At 35.1% G+C, this 20,461-nt stretch overlaps 2 protein-coding genes across 3 annotated transcripts in view; one reads left to right on the forward strand and one right to left on the reverse strand.

Annotated features, from left to right (window-relative positions):
* Positions 1 to 20,461, forward strand: part of LOC107041703 — a 29,230-nt gene that overhangs the window by 1,437 nt on the left and 7,332 nt on the right. The gene's annotated exons all lie outside the window — the stretch shown is intronic.
* LOC107041702 (glutamic acid-rich protein) lies at positions 152 to 19,673 on the reverse strand. 2 transcript variants are annotated; one of them, XM_015262376.2, is made up of 8 exons: positions 19,021 to 19,673; positions 10,990 to 11,290; positions 7,127 to 7,423; positions 4,850 to 5,175; positions 4,498 to 4,741; positions 2,876 to 3,164; positions 1,540 to 1,831; positions 152 to 643 (listed from the first exon to the last, which is right to left on the reverse strand). In XM_015262376.2, the coding sequence occupies exons 1-8, from the start codon at positions 19,189 to 19,191 to the stop codon at positions 482 to 484; spliced, it is 2,082 nt and encodes a 693-aa protein (XP_015117862.1). In that variant the 5' UTR covers positions 19,192 to 19,673; the 3' UTR covers positions 152 to 481. The 2 variants fall into 2 exon arrangements, with proteins under 2 accessions (XP_015117862.1, XP_015117864.1); XM_015262378.2 differs by lacking the exon at positions 19,021 to 19,673 and adding an exon at positions 13,445 to 13,656 and having other exon boundaries at positions 2,876 to 3,086.

A 20,461-nucleotide genomic window follows, 5' to 3' on the forward strand; every position in this document is an offset into this window, starting at 1 on the left:
ATCGTAAAAAAAATCGAGATCAATTTCCAAAAGGGTAAGGGTCAGCCGTTAACTCATTTGGCATGGAATACCCCATATATTATTTACCATTTTCTCCCAATTGAAATACTTTTATACACTTCATTGATAACATAAATAAAATCTCCAACACTATTTCTAAACCAATGGCCAATATTTATCTCCTTTATTAAAAAATATCTTACACTTTAAATAATATAATAGCAAATAAAAATCGCGTTAATTTCATATTTGTTTCATTTTTCTCTTTTTCATATCGTCTAGTCTGCAACAAAAGTAAGCAATGATCTGAATGTTTTCTCCATGAATTTCTCATTCTGTCTCGCTTTAATTGTGTAATTTGTGTAGGTGTTTGCTTTCAGTACTCAGTATCATTAATTCGAGATTTGTTTTCTTTTATTTATGTGCATATGTTAGTTTCGTTATGTAATATTTCTTCAACTATAATTCATGTTATGCAAATTTAGCCCAGTTCAGCGAGAACTGAGTCGAGGTCCTCTTGGAGGGATAGGCTCGCTTCACGCTGCTTCACTAGGTCGTCTTTCAGTCTGTCCACCTGGGCTTTGAGCAGATAATTACCTTTCTTCAGGGATGACATTCTTCCCTCGTGTTTTTTGACGATTGTCTGGAAATGATCGAATATCAAGTTAGGATAATAGAGAAAGTATTTTAGGGAAAAAATTTAAGGTATTTATGGCGTCGTCAGGGGGGGGGGAATCGAAAAAAAGTGAAGAATTTGATTTTTTTTTTTATACATTCTTTGATTTTTTCAAAACCCCTATGCAAAATCCTAGATAGCTTAGGAGAATGAGTGAAATGCAGGAATTTTTCTAAAAAATGCATTTTAACACGGGCGCTTATGGGAATTCGGGAAAAAATTATTATAAATATAGAAAAAAAGTCGTCATTGTACTGAAATTTCACACTTGGATGGAGCTTTCAAAGAGGAACATGAAAAAATAAATCCAAGTGGCCTAGGAGAATTTTTTAGAAGGGATAATTAAAAAACTCATGAAAAATAGGAATTCAGCGTGCGCAACTTGGAATAGCGACGTCGAGGTTAGAAATCGTGGAGGGGTAAGCGCGGCAAATACGAATGGAGTTGTGATGATACATATCGCTGTGGGAAGGATCATAACAGCTGAGTGAATCAGTGCTGCTAACTTGTACCGCGAACGGTACGACGTTGTCACTTTTTCTATCCATATTAATTATTTCCAATTATCCAAAAGACAAGTTAGAAAAATAAAAGAAGGCTTGAAATATGTGGGAAAAAAATTGAAAAGTTATTGAAAAAATATTTCGAACACAAAACGAATCGTTAACAAATGATTTTTTGGCACTAGTAAGACTTGTTTGACAACTGAGCGGTTTTTCTCTCAGTATACATACAGACACCACCTAAAAATCACATATTCGGACTTTTTGGACCATATTTAGTTATCCTAACATAAAAAATTGAACACTTAAATTTAAACGTTTACAAAGCTCCCATTCAGAAGCAAAATATAATGGATTCACCTGTAAATTACTCTTGCGCTCCTCTGGCTCAGCATCCTCGTCGTCACTCTCGGATTCCTCCTCCTCAGACTCCTCAGACTCTGATTCATCTTCAGACTCACTCTCTTCCTCTTCCTCCTCCTCTTCATCCTCAGCATCTTCATCGTCAGTATCTCCCATCAATTTAGCCATTTTGTCAACTTCCTTCTGAAGCCCTTTGTACTTTTTCTTCTCCTCTTTCAACAATTTCTGCTGCTGTTTTATTTGTTCCTTCAGCGCGTGTCTCTCCTTCTTTGCATTTGCAGCTTTGTCCCTAGAGCCAAGTCATGATTACTTTAAAATTAATTCCAGTTATTGAGAGCGAACGTGACCAGTCAGTATAATTTCCAAATCAGTTGCTGCTACACTGTTAAAAATTTTCGTCTGCATTTTCTATGCCAAATCTCGGAAATTTTTATCGTGTTCAATTTCCATTGGAATTTCAGGAAATATTGCCATTGAAAAGTCAAATATTCCATTGATTTTCTGTTCGAATGATCTGAAAATCAGTGAAATACTTGATTTTTCAGTTGAATTATTCCGTGAAAATTCAGAAAAATCAGGAAAATTCAGAGAAGAGAGTCTCGAAACCATCCGAAGGGAGAATCTCGGCTCTGACTCCTGGGAAGGCCTTGTTCACCTCCAATAATAAATGGTGAAATTCTGTAACTCCTCACTCTTCATATCATCGCTTTATACTGTACCATCTTATCGTGCACTCAATCTTGTAAATATTATCTTCAATTTCTCGATCCTCATCCAGCAAAATGAACACACAAACAGACTCTTTCTTTTTGTATCAACTATTAGGTACATAAAATGTAAATACTTGGCTGAAGGCTCCGCACGATGACCAGTTGCAAGTTCTTTCGAACTTGTAACAAACTCCATTGAAAATAAATAAATAATTTAGAGAAGACTGGAAAATTCATGTCGTTTTGTTTCTGAATGTTTATGCTCCATTGAAAATTCAGTGGAGTTGTGAAATTTCCATCTCACTCCCACTGAAAACTCATGAATTTTCTTGAATTCTACCTAAAACTTGAAATGTCATAACCATTTTTCTCAAAAATCCGACTCGATCTCAATCTCATTCTCATGACATTTACTACCATATTTTCCATGAAATTAAAAAAAATTTCTAACAGTGTACACATCTTCAAATCCAAATGAGATGGACGAATTTCCATAAGGGCCTTTTTTATGAGAGAATTTCGTCATCTCCTCTTGAGTTCGAAATATCATTGACAAACTGATTTATCCCATTCACCACTGACTCAGACACTGACTACTGTCTGATATAAGCTTTTGCATTTACTTGAAGTTCCTAATCTTTGTATTGAGCAATTTGATTTCCCTCTGCAATCGTTTCTCAGCCTGTGCCTCGGGATCCTCATCCTCATCCTCCTCTTCCGATGATTCCTCCTCCTCTTCCGACTCACTGGCTGTCTTCTCTCCCTTATCAATACTCTTCTGTGACGCTATTTTAGCAACATCCTTGGCACTTGGACATCCTGCCAATGCCATTCCTGAAACATCGTACCACGTGCCCTCTGGACTCTCTTCCGGGTATTCTATTATGGGCTCTGGCCAGTCCCAATAAAACTCTGGGAGGAGAGAAGCAGATTAATTAAGCAGAAGCATTAGCTTGACGGTTTTAGTGCTTTAGGTTAGTGCGTGTTAGCAGCGGGGGCTATAAATCAGTTAATTGTTTCAGAGTTAAGGATATCCGAGTATCTTTTACAGTTTGGTACAAACCACACTCTAGCTTCAGGCATTTCCAATCATCAAATTTGTGAATCAAATTACGTGACAAAAATTTGAAAAAAAACATGGATATTCAGCGTCATTTAAATAGCATTTTGCACAGAATAGTTATTTTTTTTAACATTTGTTTCTTGTAAATAAATAATGGAAATTGTCTAAACTTTCGGAGCTGTTTCGAATTGTCAAATTCGGAATATGAATAAATTTATTACGATTCCGAACAAACGATTTTTATAGTAGAAGACTGAATGTTTGCAAATCATTTATAAAAAATGCCCGTACTATTCAAAAATTGCAATTATTTAATGATTTCATGAATCTTCCTCCAAAAAAAAACCTAATTTTTTTCAGGTTTTTAAAATGTTTTCTGATAGTTCAATGTCGAGATTCAAATTCAGACCAGTAAAGTTTAAATAATAAAATCATTGTAAAATGCACGGAAACTTAGGGTCAAATCGCGCTGAAATGAAAGCTCTGATGTTCGATTACAACAGTATAAAAGCATTTTACCGAAGAAAAAAAAGCCAAAGTACTTGCATATGCTTGAATGATATGTATATCTTTGACACAGCCGTAATTTTACGTGGATACGTCTATGGTCTTCCCTTTCCTTCACTGAACATCATAGTTTTTCATTGTATATATTTATATAGGTATATTAGAAGAATTCGGGATCTCCCACCGTCTCGTCATGATAAGACGACAACCGTTCAACATATTTCATTCACAACAACATCATCCCATACAAACACCCTTGCGAATTTAAACATGGATCCACAAATTCCATCTATTTCGTGCAATAATACCCAACTGTCGGTATTTTGCCGACCAGAGCTAGGATCCCTCAAAATTGTAATTTATTTCTTTAAACAACTGGAGAATTCTCTAGAAAAATCCAAACTCTTCTAGAAAATCTGTAATTTGCTATAAAAATTCGTGATTGTGTAGAAAATTCTAGAATGTTCTAGAATTCCGATAGATGGTGCCACTGCCGATAAGGAACCATAAGGATTTTTTTCCTAAATGCCTCCCCATAATGAAAACATAGACGTATCCTCGTCGAAATAAGAGAATTGCCCGGGTAATATCGGGCACAACAACTAGTTTTCAAGATAAACGTATTTCCTGTTCTGTCCTTTACCATTTCACCAGATTCATATATTGGACACTTACCAGCCTTCATGCGTCTCTCCAAATTTGCGTACATCCTCTTCATCTCCTCCAGTTCGATTTTAGTTTTGTCTCTCTCTTCAGCAACAACAGCAAAGTCTTTTTCTAGTTTCTCAACATCTTTCCTCGCCGCTTCAGCTTCTTTTTTCAATGACTCTTGGATTTTCTCGTCCTGTTTCTTGTGTTCAACTACGTTTTGTTGGAGTTTTGCTCGTTCTAGTTCAGCTTCCAAGTTTAAGACTCTTGCCTAAACGGAAATCAATTCATTATTATGATGTTGAAAATGCAGGGGAATTGAATAAGGTTTATTATGATAACATTGCAATGACAAAAGCAAGGTAGCTTCTAAATCTACCTGTAGCCTCTTGTTATCTCTTTCCAGCGCTTCCTTATTTCTCAATTCCAACGCAAGCATCTGTTTGGTACTCTGCAAATCATCCCTTACAGCGTCAATGTCGTCCATCTCATCGGGCACGGTCTCAGCAATATCTGGCGCTGCCTCTTTCCTCTGTATCTGCTCTTCGATAGTTAGCTGTCGACGGAATTTCCTCAGGCCCTCGAGCATTGGCTTTGAACGATCATTCGTTTTTACGCTTTTTAGTTTTATACCAGTTTGAATTTGGTGCAGGAGTTGATTGTGCATGTTCGACTTTTCAGATTCAAAGACGAAATGAGGTTGATCTAGAGAATAAATGGATCAGTGTTAGAAGTGAATCGAGGAAAGCGTTGAGTATGAAACGTGGATTCATTAAGGGTTGATTTAAAGAATGAGCCATCTTAGGAGGGAACAATAAGCGCCCTTTCTTTTATGAAGGAGTGCTCTCAATAATTTCTCGTGATACTGAGCTTTAACTGCACTATTAGCAAAATTATTCTTGACATTTTTAACAACAACAAAGTTACATGAAATTTATGTGTATTTCTTCATTGACGAATCAGTTGATCGTTTGAATATTCAAGGGATTCTCCATTTTTTTCAGTAAAAAATTTTCTGGTTATTCATATTGAGAATAATCCCGGTTTCCCTACTACCTCATCCAAATCCCATCAATCATTTCCTATAACGTCACAAAAGATGGGAACGCTATATAAATTCCCTTCTTTAATGTTAAAAATGTAGAAAATGTGGAAATATATTAAATTGAAATATATTAAATATTACGAAAATTTAGGCATCAATTTTTCCGAATTCTCAATCTATTGAAAATTCAATTGCATTTAATGTTCAATTTGTACACAGAGTTTGGAAATTCAAGCTTTCATTGAAATATCAATGATGGCTTACTATCAAAAATCCAAGTTTCTTGAATTTTTTTTTTAAGAAAAATGAGAAATTTGATGAACGATTCCATGTTGAATGCAATGCAAATTCACGACATCGTGAATTCAAATCACATTGTGAGTGAAATTTCAAGAAATTTCTAACAGTATACCTGACTTATAGATTAATTATTGAGATGAATTATCCCAACTTCCTTAACCCTAGTTTAATCACCTGACGCGAACTTGCGACTTGGTCACCTCCGCGGGGATTTGCCACCGTGTTATTTATCCTACACCGTTGCCGAATTCACTCTGCACTGCCCGGGTGCGTTTAGCGAGTTCTCGGCATCGTCGCGCAACGGGTAATTTCATTTAACATGGGAATGAATTGTTCAACTGTTGGAAATGATTTTTTTTTCACCAAGAATTAAGATTCTGATATTGTTTTTTTGCTACTAAATTTCTCCAGATACTTCAATTGATGACGAATTCAAATTTTTTCGGATTTTTCCGGTCAACGAGTAGACGGCAAGAAGAAAAAAACGACGCGCTGCGGCCTTTCCCTCGCATGGCGACCAATCGAGGGTTAAAATAGGGTGAATAAACCTCAGTTGAGTTGTTGTGTCTAACGACTCAAGGACGAATAAATTAAAAAATTAAAAAATTATTTATCATTGATAATTTTTCCCATGAACTCTAACTTTGAAGAGTGTAGGAAATTGATCCATCAAATTCTTTTTCGTTTGACTAGGGTGTTTCAACGTAACACTCCATTTCGGAGTGACATAAATTAATTATTATAAAAGCTTGATGAACCATGATTTTCATATTGGGCATAGAATTTTTATTTGTTCTTCCTGATTTTTCGAGATATTTTCTAGATTTTAACCTTCTCCCTCAACCTCGAAAAATTAATTTTCTCATAAGACGCTTTGTTATTTTTACATTTTTGGATTAATTATTATCAATCCTACTAGACTGCCGATTGAACACAAACTCAACCACAATGTTTCTATTCATAGTAACTTTCGTTGAGAATTGATTTCAGATCTTAATCTTCAAAATTCACGTTATGTTTAAGTTACTTTAATTTGAGAAAGTTTAGGAAAAAATATTGATAAACCAGAAAATTCTGCACAAAAAAAGTCTTTTGACAAAGTCATCACTCATTACCAAGAAGATTCATGTTTACGCTACTTTAATTTGACAAAGTTTAGGAAAAAATATTGATAAACCAGAAAATTCTGCACAAAAAAAGTCTTTTGACAAAGTCATCCCACATCACCAAGAAGATTCAATCATCAACATGTTGATTCATGTCAAGTAAGATAGTTTGATCGTTTTAAACTGAAGTGGTTTACATATTTACCTTGTGGATCAGCTATGACTTTGCTAACTCTTTCGATGATCGGTGCACTTCTATCGTTGCACTTGACGTGTTTCAACTTTTTCCCACTCTCCACCTCCTTCAATATGCACGACCAATCAGGCCGTTTACGTGGCCTCGATTTAAGCAACTCCAACGTTTTTTGAGCTTTCTCACTGATCGGTGGTAGATTCTTCAGTTCAGGCACAACTTCCCTGGATGGTGGTGGTGGCGGTGGTCTCGGTGGTGGCGGCGGTGGTATTGCTGCTCTCGATGAGCTTTTTGATAGTGTTGGTGCACCTGTGTACATTTGTAAACAATGTTAAGGTGGAATTTGTATTAGGGTCGATGGGGAAATGATCGCTGACAATTTGAATTCAGAACGGCAGGGCTAATTTAGACTGGGGGGTTATTTGTGGATGGTGCCAATGATCGGAGATTTGTAGAGGGGTCTAGTGAATTCAGTGATCGGTGATGTGTTGTTTAAGGTGTAAATTCACAGGGCAAGAAGGAAAGTTGATTCAAGTAAATAAACTGTATTCTAATCCCTTGGACTTAATTTTGGAGGAGAAGCGGCTATTTTTTTTAAATGACAAGTAGAATCTCAAAATTTTTTATACATTATTTGGTTAATATCTCTGAAACCAAAGTGTTGGGAAAAAAAGACCAGATAAATTTTTTTGTAGTTCATCACTTCCCTCACGAAAAAAGGTGTTTCAGTGAAATTTTCTAGACTTCTTGCTTCGAAGTAGTAGCAAATTCATTAACGTCAGTGATCCGGTTATGGAATCGGTACCGGTTATGAAATCAGCGTTACATTTGCCGACAATCCATGTGACCCTACATATTTACTGTGATGAACGAAGTTGAATGGAAACTATGGATTGTATACTTTCCCTGAAGCTAAAAATATCCACTCAACAATACTTCTAAGTTATTCAAAACAATACGATTCCATAACTGAGCCTTGTTTCTTAAGGATGTATTGCACCCTTTTCGCCAAAATTCACGTTTTTTGAATTTTTCTGGTAAATTGTTGATCGGATTGATGTGAAAAAATATACCGTTTTTGCGCTTTATCATTACTTAATGACTCACGAAATTTCATGATCGTGCAATCATTTTCCTGCGTTTTTTCTAAAACTTTTCGGAAATTCACAAAACTTTAGAAAAAATGCAGAAAAATGATTGCACTGCCATGAAACTTTGTGAGTCAATCAATAATGATAAAACGCAAAAACGGTATATTATTTCGCGTCAATCCGATCAATAATTTGCCAAGAAAATGAAAAAAACCTGCATTTTGACCGAAAGGGTGTAGTACATCCTTAAGGGTTCCATGACTGAGATTTGATACGAATAATTTGGTCAATATCCCAGAAAGGAATAGATTTCGAAAAAGTATAAAACAAATTTTTACAGAACATTTTTTCTTGTATGAAAAGTTTTAAAAATATGTTCCTCATAACCTGCTGGCTTACGTTCAAATCCATTTCCAGAGATATTTGCAAAATTATCTGTGTACCATTTCTCCAAAAAAGACTAAGTTTGAAACGTTGCCATAAACTACACTGACAGAAAAAATTAATTTTCTCAAGAAAATTTTATTGGAACCAACTATCATTTGATTATCAGTTTCCAAATAAACATGATTTCAAAGTGAATACCAGTTATCTCTTCTTGAGATGCATTTGATTGGGAGAAATCAAACTTTTCTAGGATTGCAGTTTCTTTTATTTATCGTAATAATGAAAGTATTTAATTTCTTTTTAGCCAATTTGTTGGTTTACTGAAGAATCAAAATTATTCTCACAACTAAATAGGTTGTTATCTCAATCAACACGATCATACGTTGTTCCAAGTAAATTATAAATGAAGTGAGCATTTCCTATGTCGAATTAGAATGAATATTCTTACGCGGAAAAAGCTTTGAGATTGTAGTAAGATGTTGTTGAGTTGAAAGAAGTTTGTATTTCTCGACTAAAAAATCGCATTAGTTTACAATAACAGAATCACAGATTGTGGCAATTCAACACAAACTTGGCTATCACAAATTTCATTCAACGTGATGTACGGAAAGCTCAATTACACATCGGCTGCATTCGAAAAGACAACATTCAAGCCATTCCTCAATGTACTCATCTCCTGGGTACGAATGCTCGATCAATTCATGAAAGTAGAAAATTTCTGGACTGGAGATTATATTAGGTGAAAAAAAAAATAGAACTTTTCTATCTTTGTGGTGAAACCATGTTCCTTGACGCCAAGGACTGTTTTTTTGGATTCAAATAAATGTATCTCAAGAAGAAATAATTGATATTCACAGAATATCAATAAGATTGATCTTATTGATCTTATTTATTTGAAATTGGTTCAAGTATATAATACTTGTTCCAAGAAAGAAACATCTCAATTAAAATATATTTTTCTATCAGTGTATATTGGAATATCTTGGAATTGGTCAGAAGACATTTTTTCCTACAAAATTTAACAGCCAATACACGAGGTTTTGTAATATTTTTTTCAAAACTAATGGCTTTAGAGATTGTCGGAAACTCATCTGCCGAAGTATTTCGAATTGATCTTCCCCTCTGCAATTAACTGATTCGGTTCTGTGTTAGGCTAGCGAACTGCCATGAAAGGCAGACTCAGCTTTGCAAAGCTAAGCAGCGTAAGCGTAGTCACTAAGTGGGATGGTGACCACGAGGGAACACCTGAGGAGAAGAAGTGTTCTATCTAGACAGGGTATTTAAAAATGCTATATCATCGGCGTAAGTCAGTAACGTAACACAGATTTTTTTTTCTTGAATTGATAAAAATTTATACAAATCACGAACTCAGTGATCTGAATTAGGAGAAATTGTCTTAATAATCTGAACAATTTTTTTGACCTCCGAGAACAAGTATCGCAAACAAAGTCCAAAGGGGCCGTTTTACCCCACTCTCCCTGACATGATGGAATATGGGAATAACTGGGGACAATCGCGAACCTGATAGATTTTGCCCCGTATAACCACGAAAAACTTCATTTTTTCCTGTTTTTATACGATTTTAGCATTTTTTTAAAAGTTTGTTACACTCCAAAGAATAAAGTTAAGTATCCGTTTTACTTTATTCGCAATTGCGGGGCTGGTCACTTAGGAAATCACTGGACCACGCGACTGGAAATCAAGGAAGAAATCAAGTGATTTCCATTTTCGTTAATGATTTCTAAAGATTTCTGGAAATAATCGGAAATCATCGATAAGTGTAAAATCGAAATTGATATTGCAGTTTCAACTCTACAATTTTTGTTATGATATCGGTGCGTTCGAAATCACCCAATCCCGAAATGGGACGCTGTGAAATTTTTGACATCCTTACGTATTGTAACTTCATGTAGAAAACTGGCATTATCGACAGATATCCCACTCTGGTCCCGAAATCATGATTTCTCCAGTGGTTTCTTGAAAACAAGAAATCATTGAAATCTACTAGAAATCATGACAATCAGGAGAAAACAGAAGAAATCATGATTTCTAATGCTGGTTAAGAAATCACAAAAATCATTCGGGGAATCACAGAAATCAATAGGAAATCACAGGAAATTATCTGATTCTGGAAATCACTGAGTCATTCGATTGAGGAGTGACCAGCCCCTCGTTCGCTATAGATCATGAATAAAGTAAAACAGATGCTTAACTTGATTCTTAAAAAACTAAAATCGTATGCAATCTACGGCGCAAGAGACATTTTGAAGGTAAAAACAGGAAAAAAATGAAGTTTTTCGTGATTATACGGGGCAAAATCGATCGGATCCGCGATTTTCCCTAGTTATTCTAGTGATGCCGTCGAGACTAGATGAGAATTATGATTTAATGATTTACCTGTAGTGCTTTCACTCTTCGATATTGGCACTCTGGTATCAGTACGTGATCGAGATTTGTCGATACGTGTTTGTCTCTCCAATTGTGGCTTTGAAGAACTCGTCGACTCAACCCTTCCATTTTCCCCCAATTTACTTGATCCTTTGTCTGTGCTCGCCTTTGCTTTATTAGTGGAGGGTTTGATTGTTGTATTGCGTTCACTATTTGGTTGAGCCGGTATTATTGTTATTTTACTCTGTTTCCTTGCCTGGGGCGCAGGCTCTGCTGGCGGTGCTACTGCGTCCGCAGGCTTTGGAACACTCTGTAATTAATAGCATGACAAGCGTTTGTGGTGGTTATTTCAATGATCAATTTCAGTATTTCGCTTTATTTGTCTCCGATTGTTTCCATTGCCCTGAGTATGGAGAACATGAATGGCACTCTCTTTCATCATTTTTTAATGAACAATTCAGGATGATTCATTAGGAATGTCGAAAAATAGCTCAAGACAACTGTGGTATTTGGGTTGTCATAGAAGTATATTTCACAAATGAGTGACTGTAAAAGGAAATTAGAGAGAACTATTTTGTAATCAAACTACTCATTCTGTGAATTTTGTGCAGGAAAATCCATGTTATATAACGAAATCATCTCTTCTGCCCTAAATCTTCCTGGTTTTGAGTCCTTTGATGGAAAAAATTGAAATTTTATAGACATTTTAGTGGTAATTTCTAGGAGAACGACATTAAATTGGATTTAGGGGGGAACAATAATAAAATTTCAAATTTCAATGGACATTTAATGGAATTTCAAATTTTCGAGCCGCATGGGACGAGGATTTCTCAACTTACTTAAATTTTTCATTAAAATCTGAATATTCACCACTCAAAAGGAACTTACGTCTAAAATCAGAATATGCAGGGTAAACGATCAGATTCAGGTACCTTTTGCCTTTGATCTCAGGCATCAGTTCTAGTGATTTATTAGCTTTTCTTTCTAGTCCTTGTAAGGCGGATACTAAGGCGTTATTCCTATATTTGTTGAATACTTTCAAGTTAAGAGTTATTATCTCTGAGAAAAAATATGGTCGTATAGTAAAACCAGATCAATCGATTACCAATTATCTTTACTCTCTACCGTCTGCGCCAGAAGATATCCTCTGATTGTTTTTCGTTTACTGCAGATTTGCTTAGAAATGTTATATAATGTTATATATTTTGTTTTTCTTCATTCATTGAATATATGATTTTAAGAAATGAAAAACGGTTAGACTGAGAGAATATCTGATGACTCTTTAGTGTAAGTCTAAACTTCACACATTGTTTTATATTATATTTTGTATACTGGCTTCCCCCACTGTCATAGGGAGTACCACCCTGTGGGACAGTGTAAATAAATAAAAATAAAAAAATATTCACCACTCAATCATGCAGAATTTTCAATTAAGGATATGAGCAAAAACTAGCAATTTTCGAAAAATCATAACTCCTTCAATTATATATATTTTTCAGTTGTTCTTTTTTTTTCAATTTTTTCTCTAATTGCCACCTTTTTGAACAAAAATTGAGACGAAAATCCCCAGCATCGATTTCTTTGTCCTGCTGATTTGGCGTGGATCTGCTCGTATCCAAGTATCTTTTGCTGTATGGTACAGACCACAATATCGATTCAACCATTTTCAATCATCAAATTTGTCAATTAAATTGCGTGAGAAAAATTTGAAAAAAATCGTGAATATTCAGTGTCATTCAAATTAAATTTTACACAGAATTATGATTTTTCTAAACATTCGTTGATTCTAGGGAAATGAATGAAATTGTTTAAACTTTCGTACACCTTATTATTTTAGGCATGAAATTGTTTTTTGGTAAAATTATGAATATATATGAATAAATTATTACGATTCCGAACGAATGGATTTTATGGTGGAACATGGATTATTTATAAATTTTTTATAGAAAATGCTCGTAGTTTTCAAAAATAGCAATTTTCAAATTATTTCATCAATCTTCCGCCAAAAGTAAAGTTTCTAATTTTTTTTTCAGATTTTTCAAATGTTTTTCAACTGTTCAATATCGAGTTTCAAATTCAGACCTGCAAAGTTTAAATAATAAAATCATTGTAAAATGTCCGAAAATTGAGAGTTAAATGGGGTTCAAATGAAACGTGTGATGTTTCACTACCAAAGTATAAAAGCATTTTTCTGGAGAAAAAATAGCTAAATTACTCAGATATTCTTAATTGAAATTTCAAGAGTATATTCACCTGAATTTAATTAATATTGATAAATTTCTATGGAATAATTGGACTGGAATCGACAGTTTCCATTGATTTTTTCATCAAATTATGAATTTTCAATCCCGAAATTCCTTGAAATGACAAAAATGTCACTTGACAAAAATTGTACCGGAAATTTTAGCGAAAAGTTTTCAACAGTGATGAATGTATGATTGAAAAGACCACTTGATTGCATTACCCGGAGATAGAAAGGATCAGTTAGTATAATATTAATAGACGCCCTCTTCATCTTTGCATTGTGATTATTGGGATTTCCATCCGATGTCCATCTCCTCCGGTGAATAACTCCAGAACTTGGGCCAGGTATATCCATTCACAAATTCAAATAGAATCACGATAGAAGAATGAGTCGTCAATTGAGTCGGAAAAACAATGAACTAATGATTCACTCGCACCGAAATGACAGAAGACACTTGGACATCAGACAAATCGATCGCCTTTAAATAATTACTTCCTTCGTCTATCTCTATTATCAAATCACATCATATCGTCACCCACGTGATCCAATGTTACGCATCATCCCCTTATTTATTCACAGCGGATACGATTGTTCAGTTGGGATATGATAAACCTGGTCAATATGACACGTCCTAATTGCTCATTGTGGAATTATTTTCGTAAATTAGTGACTCTAAGGGGAAACTACTATGAGTTTTTTGCCCCGCAGACGCTTAAAATGTTAACAATAGTCTAGGGGTTCTAATTTTTGAGCTATAGTTTTGTTTTAATTTTTGAAAAAATCTGGATAATAACAATTACGAATTAGTTTTTGGAAATTTGATTCCTGCATAGCTAGCTCCGTTTGTTTAACAAAAAATTGCACCATTTATGTAAAATAGCCCAAAACATGTTTCTAAAAAAATCGAAAACCTATTTTAGATATTATAAGAAAATAAGATATTATAAGAAGATTACCTAATTTTTTTGTCTATTTTATATGAATGGATGACGCCGAAACTAGCGAAAGATTCGACAGCAGAAGATTTGTTTTAGGCTAATTTAGGGGTATACAAATGTTTTTAAGTAATGTACAAACTCTTTCACACTTAAAAAACATTTGTACATATGATTATTTGACTCTCGTACACTTAAATATCCCTTAAATTGAATTTTCCACCGACGAATATTCTGCTAGCTTCAACTTTATCACGAATGGCGCAAATTTTTACATTAAACAAAACGAAATTAGCTATGCAGGAGTCACATATTGAACTGTTTGAATCCGCGTGTCCCTGATGTCTGGGAACCATCCGCTCAAGTGACTACTCGCACCGAAATTACTAGGTTGTTCATGTGCAGCGTTGCCCTATAATCGTTAGATGTTAGACTAACAGGAGTCGCGTTTGAAATTGAATAGAATATTGTTCACAATATTCATTGAAGAAATTCCCGAAAAACATGTATTCAGTAATGAAAAATCCGAAAAAGTGCACTATTAGAAAATTGCTTTTGATATTTCAAGTAAAAAATCTTGAAATTTTTAACAACGAATAATTTACGTGGAATTTCCTTTTATCTTGTTATTGATAAATCAGTCAATTGTCTTGAATATTCAATGAAATTTGATTTCTCAGGTTCATATGACAATGAAAATGACTGAAAATCGTGAAAATTCAATTAAATGTAATGTTTAATTTTCGTGATAGGTGTGAAAATTCAATGATCATTCATCGTGAAAAACTTAATTTCCTTGAATTTCCAAGACGAATCAGGAATTCCATGAGCAATTTAGTCTGAAATTGAATTCAAGTTCCGAATGTTGAAAATTCACATGCATCTGTTACTTAAATTTCAAAAAATTTCTAACAGTGCGGGGAATGGCAAGATTTCCGATACAACTGAAATATTGCGTGAAAAAAAGTTGCTAACTTGAACGAAGCACTTGGATATCGTTAAGGCAATATATCCATACCAAAAGATAATAAAAATTGATAGAAGACAACACTCCATCACTGGTCTCAATACCCATAGCCATGCTGTTCCCAATTAAGAGACATGAAAGTTCAGTAGGGAAGTGGTAAAGCGGTTTAAGTCGACTTATCTCTTAGTTGAGTTGTTGAAGAATATCTCCGAATTTAAAGGAGATAATGGAATTTTCGTAATAACCTTTTTTCTAGAGCAAATTGAGTGCTACAAAAAAGGTCTCGATAAAAATTTAGCTGTCTCCCTCAGGTTCCGAGATATTCACTAAAAACTGGCCAATAGTCAAAATCGACTTGAGCCGTTTACCACTTCGCTACTGAATTGTTATTGTCCATACTCCGAGTTATTCCTATCAATCCAGATGAAATTCTGAAACGTTTTTACTGGTAATCTTCCTTTTTGATGTTCATTTTTACAATCGTTCATTCAAACAAAAAATTCCGCAATCTTTGAACTGGAGTTATGACTTCACTACCTTGGGTGAAATTTAATACTGTCCTCCCCTTGTTTTGGTATGTTATCAGTGAATTTATGAGTGAATAATCCTCAACTTGCAAACTTGACATTGCCACAGTGGCGTTAAATTTATTATCATCCCACGTGGGCGCATAATCCAGCAGCCAAAAAGTCTTTCTATTTATTTTCCGTCCCTCGCTCCGTAGTGAACTGCATGCTACAAATCGTTGCAGCAAAAAATCGAAAAAAAAGTTTAGGGTCTTCATTATCACCTCTAGACGTTGCATTCTATCATGTTCCTGTGGAAATAGTATTTTTAGAGGGTCTCTCCACGTTTCATTTGTGACGTTTGATGGATTTTAAAATGCAGAAAACATTAACATTTGGGGTTGATGTAAACTCGGTTAAAAATATAACTGACGTTTGATAGGTTGAAATTTATATTGTTGGACGTTGATTTCTGCCTTCCTCCAATGTGAAAGACAGTTTTGGAAGGGGAGGGTCCTTTATTGCGCGCCAATTTTCATTTCATGTCGCGGTTGACAACGTTGCAAAATTTGTGAATTCATATGTGAAGAGAGTTATTAGTTCCGTCGAGTTAGGCTTGATAAGTTTGACGTCAATTGTCATGTTTATCGGATATTTAACATTAACTGGATTAGATCATTCTCTAAACGGGGTGGTGATGATGCCAGAACGTGATTGAAATGTTTGCAAAGTCATTTTCTAATTTTTGTTGATGTTTAGTTCTCGCAATGCGGTGCATCGGTTCGTAGAGGAAATCGCAGAGACTTATTTAATGAATATTCCGAAAAATAACTGGTTTAGGAGAAAATGTCAAAGAATCTTTTGCGCAGACCGTGGCATGCACCACCAACAAACCTTTGACAGCTTTTTGTTCTCAAAAAATTCATCACGGAAATAATTCTTAGGGGAAGATTGTAAAAACACAAAGGTGAATGGAGAAAATTTTCAATGTATTTCAAAAATATCTCTGAAGCGAGAAAATTTATAGAAAAATGTCAATAAACCCTGTTTTATTTTGTGAACTATTTTGTAAACTATATTGTCTAGTTTAGTTAGGAAAAGTATTGAAAAATCTTTTGTGAAGTCCATGAAATTTCACAACAAAAAAGTATTTGACGGATTTCTCTTAAAAACGTTCATTATAGAAAGGATCTCGAGTCTAATATTGTAAAGACCAGAGGATAAATGCAGAAAATTTTTGAAGTATTTTGCGAATATCTCTGATGCTAGGAAATTTAGAGGAAAATGTCAAAAGGATATTTTGCAGCTCATGAAAGTTTCTGTAATGAAGGATTTTTAATTCTTTTATTCTTCTTGCTTTAAACGACATTTGCAAACAAGCAGGGGACACACTGATAAAAAAAATATTCTTATTGGGATATTTTTTTCCTGGAACAAGTATTATATACTTGAACTTATTTCAAACATAAAATCTTACGGTGAATATCAATTATTTCTTCTTGAGATACATTTACTTGAATCAAATAAAACAGTCCTTGGCGTCAAGTCTCATGTATTCACCACAAAAATGGAAAAGTTGTGTTTTTTAACCTAATATAATATGCAGTCGAGAAATTTTCTACTTTCATGAATTGATCAAAAATTCGTACCTAGGAGATGATTGCATTGAGGAATGAATTGAATGTTGTTTTCTCGAATGCAGCCGATGTTTAAATTAAGCTTTCCGTACATCACATTGAACGAAATTTGTGATATCCAAGGTTGTATTTAATTGCCGAAATCTGTGATTCTGTTATTGTAAACTAATGCGATTTTTTTTACTCAAGAAATATAAACTTCTTTCAACTCAACGACATCTTACTACAATCTCAAAGCTTTTTCTACGTAACAATATTCATCCTGATTCGACGTACGGAATGCTCACTTCAATTATAATTTTCCTGGAACAACGTATGATCATGTTGATTGAGATAACAACGTATTTAGTCATGAGAAGAATTTTGATTTTTGAGTAAACCAACGAATTCCTGGAGTTAGCAAACTTTTGGCAAGAAAGCAATACTCTCATTATTGCGACAAATAAGGGGAACTTCAATTCTAGAGAAGTTCGATTTCTCCCAATCAAATGTATCTCAAGAAGAGATAACTGGTATTCACAATGAAATCATATTTATTTGAAAATTAACAATCAGATGATAGTTCGTTCAAATAAAATTCTCTTGATAAAATTAATTTTTTCTGTCAATGCAGCGAACATATGACAGCGTGCCGTATGGCAGTAAGCATGTCACTAAGTGATGTCTTATTTTTTTAGCCATCAATGCATGGATGGCATCGATGAGAGGAAGATTCTTTCCGGATTTCAATTCGATATCTCGAATTTTGTACACGCTAGAGTGATTACAAAGTTTTTTATGAAAAAATTCAAAAACGGGAGTATCTCGAAAACTTTGTATGAATGGGTACATATGTTTTGGTTGATTTAGATAGAATCCATCGTAACGAATATTTTGAAAACAAAAAAATCGGAATCGTTTCACTAGTTTTGAAGATATTTGCGGAAAACGATTTGATAACGAATAGCTTTTTCTCAAAAACTATTAGATCGATCGGGCTGAAATTTTGCACAAAGTTAGTCCTTATTAAGACCTATAATCTGACAAAATTTCTAATTTTTTGGTATTACTTTAGCCACTTGATTACTCAATTTTCCAAAAATGCCCGAATGGAAAACATGAATTTAAATAGAGAGGTAAGTATTTTGCAGCAAATTGAACGAAAAACATAAAAAAAAAATTTCTCTAATGAAGGATTCTGTATTCCTTTATTCTTCTTGCTTCCAGAGACTTTTGCAAAAAATTGCGAATCCACCTGGCAGTCGTTTTCATTGCACTAATGGAAAAACCGAATTTAAAAAATCTTCTTAATTCGCACGAAATACGAGATTACGAACGCAGTAGGGAGCATGCACGGTATACATTTGAAATAGACCCCAGAGCTTGAAATAATTCGTGACCCAAAGTCTCATCCCATCCACTTTCCACATTTCATCTCCACCTCATCCTCTTCCTCTTTTCCCATTCCTCCATTCTCCTCCATTTTCCCCGAAACTCCACAAACTTTAATATCCTCATTACCCCAGAAAAATAAACTCGAGTAAAAAACTCTGAATCATCAAAAATCACCGATTTTTCCCAAAAACCCACTCGTTCCCTTGATCTTTGAATCTAAAAACAAGTTCCTAACACTTCATTGTGGCAGATTGCCAATCTCCAATATTCATAAACAATCAATTGGCACTCAGGTCCCCAAAACCTTCGGATTTTTATAAATATGATATAATTATATCACCGCAAACAACAAAAAACAAATAGCAGAAGGCATTACCTTCAACGTTACTTTGGTGAAGGCTGGAGCGTCATCGGTGGTGGGTTTGGAGTCTCTTCTGTTGTTCAAGGTCCACGGGGCTTGAGGCATCGGCAATGGATTGGGTCCATCCTTGACCCATGGTGGCCTGAATGTTGTTCTCTGGGGTTGTTGACCCCCGGCGCCCGGCATTTTGTTCCCACAATTCAAAAAATTCCCCTCAAGAAATCCCTCTTCACCGAAGAATGCTTCAGCCTCGGAGTCCCAACCGAGACCTCGCGGAATGTCTTCTTTGATCTCCAATTAGCACAGGATCATTCCAGTCACCGTCAATGGAATGATCAACAGTCCCCCAACGAATACCTAGACAGCAACGACGATGACGCTGTTACTGTTCACCTCCTGGTGGTCTTGCTGCGATGAGACACCGACAATGTGTGGGCGAAAACGACCCACTTCTCCCACCACTTGATCCTCCACCCTTACCTCGACTTTTCCAACTTCTTGAAACCCTAATTAATAATTGTCTCCTCAACACGTCTCTTTCAACTTCCCTGATCTACTTTCCGCAGATGCCTCAAGTCCCAGACTCTTGATGATTCCTTCAGACACCGATGCTTACTACCTCCCCTTGGAAAAATCGGAATTTTCTCGTGTCCGGGAAAGATTGAGAACCTGGATCAACCAACCGCCGTCACTGAGCCCCCACCTCCCCGCCTCCTTCTCAGGTTCGGTCAAAATGTTGATATTTTCGGTGTGTGACGTCACGTGCCGAGTGAACAAAAATAGATTACACACTGAGTGCTTCTGGGACGCCACCAGTCTTCTCGAAATTATGATCATCTTTCTCAGATTGTGCTCGGAAGCATAAGTTCTTCTTTGTTGAGGGAGGGAATTAGCAGGGTCTTATACTGCATCACAATACGTTTGTGTTTACAATGGCGATTGCATAAGCATATCGTGCACAACCAATCACAGGGGCTTAGATCGTTTTGGACTTCCTGTTATTTCTCCAAATGTGCTTTTCTTATTCCGTACTAGCTCAGTCGAATGTAACTGATATCAAATTACTGAATAGGAGTACTAAGGCGTTTCGAAATAACACAATGCTTCTTCATTTTTGAGGATTTAGAATTCATACTTATTAGTCACTTAATGTTATTCTCGTTTGATGAGAAATCATTGGGGAAGTGGTAGAGGAGCTTGCAGATTATTCTCAAGAATATTTGAGGAGGAAACTGCTTTAGAGAACAAACAAAGTACAGGGTTAAAAATTTACGTCTAAATTTTCCGTGCCAAATCCCGGAAATTTTTATCATGTTTAATTTCCACTAAAATTTTAGGAAAGCTTGCAATTGAAAAATCAAATATTCCACCGATTTTCTGCTCGAATGATCTGAAAATCAATCAAATACTCAATTTCTCAGTTCCATTGTTTCGTGAAAATTCAGAAAAATCAGGA

The sequence above is a fragment of the Diachasma alloeum genome, unplaced genomic scaffold (genome assembly GCF_001412515.2).
Source record: "Diachasma alloeum isolate Michigan unplaced genomic scaffold, Dall2.0 Dall_scaffold_00371, whole genome shotgun sequence".
Classification (NCBI taxonomy): Eukaryota; Metazoa; Arthropoda; class Insecta; order Hymenoptera; family Braconidae; genus Diachasma; species Diachasma alloeum.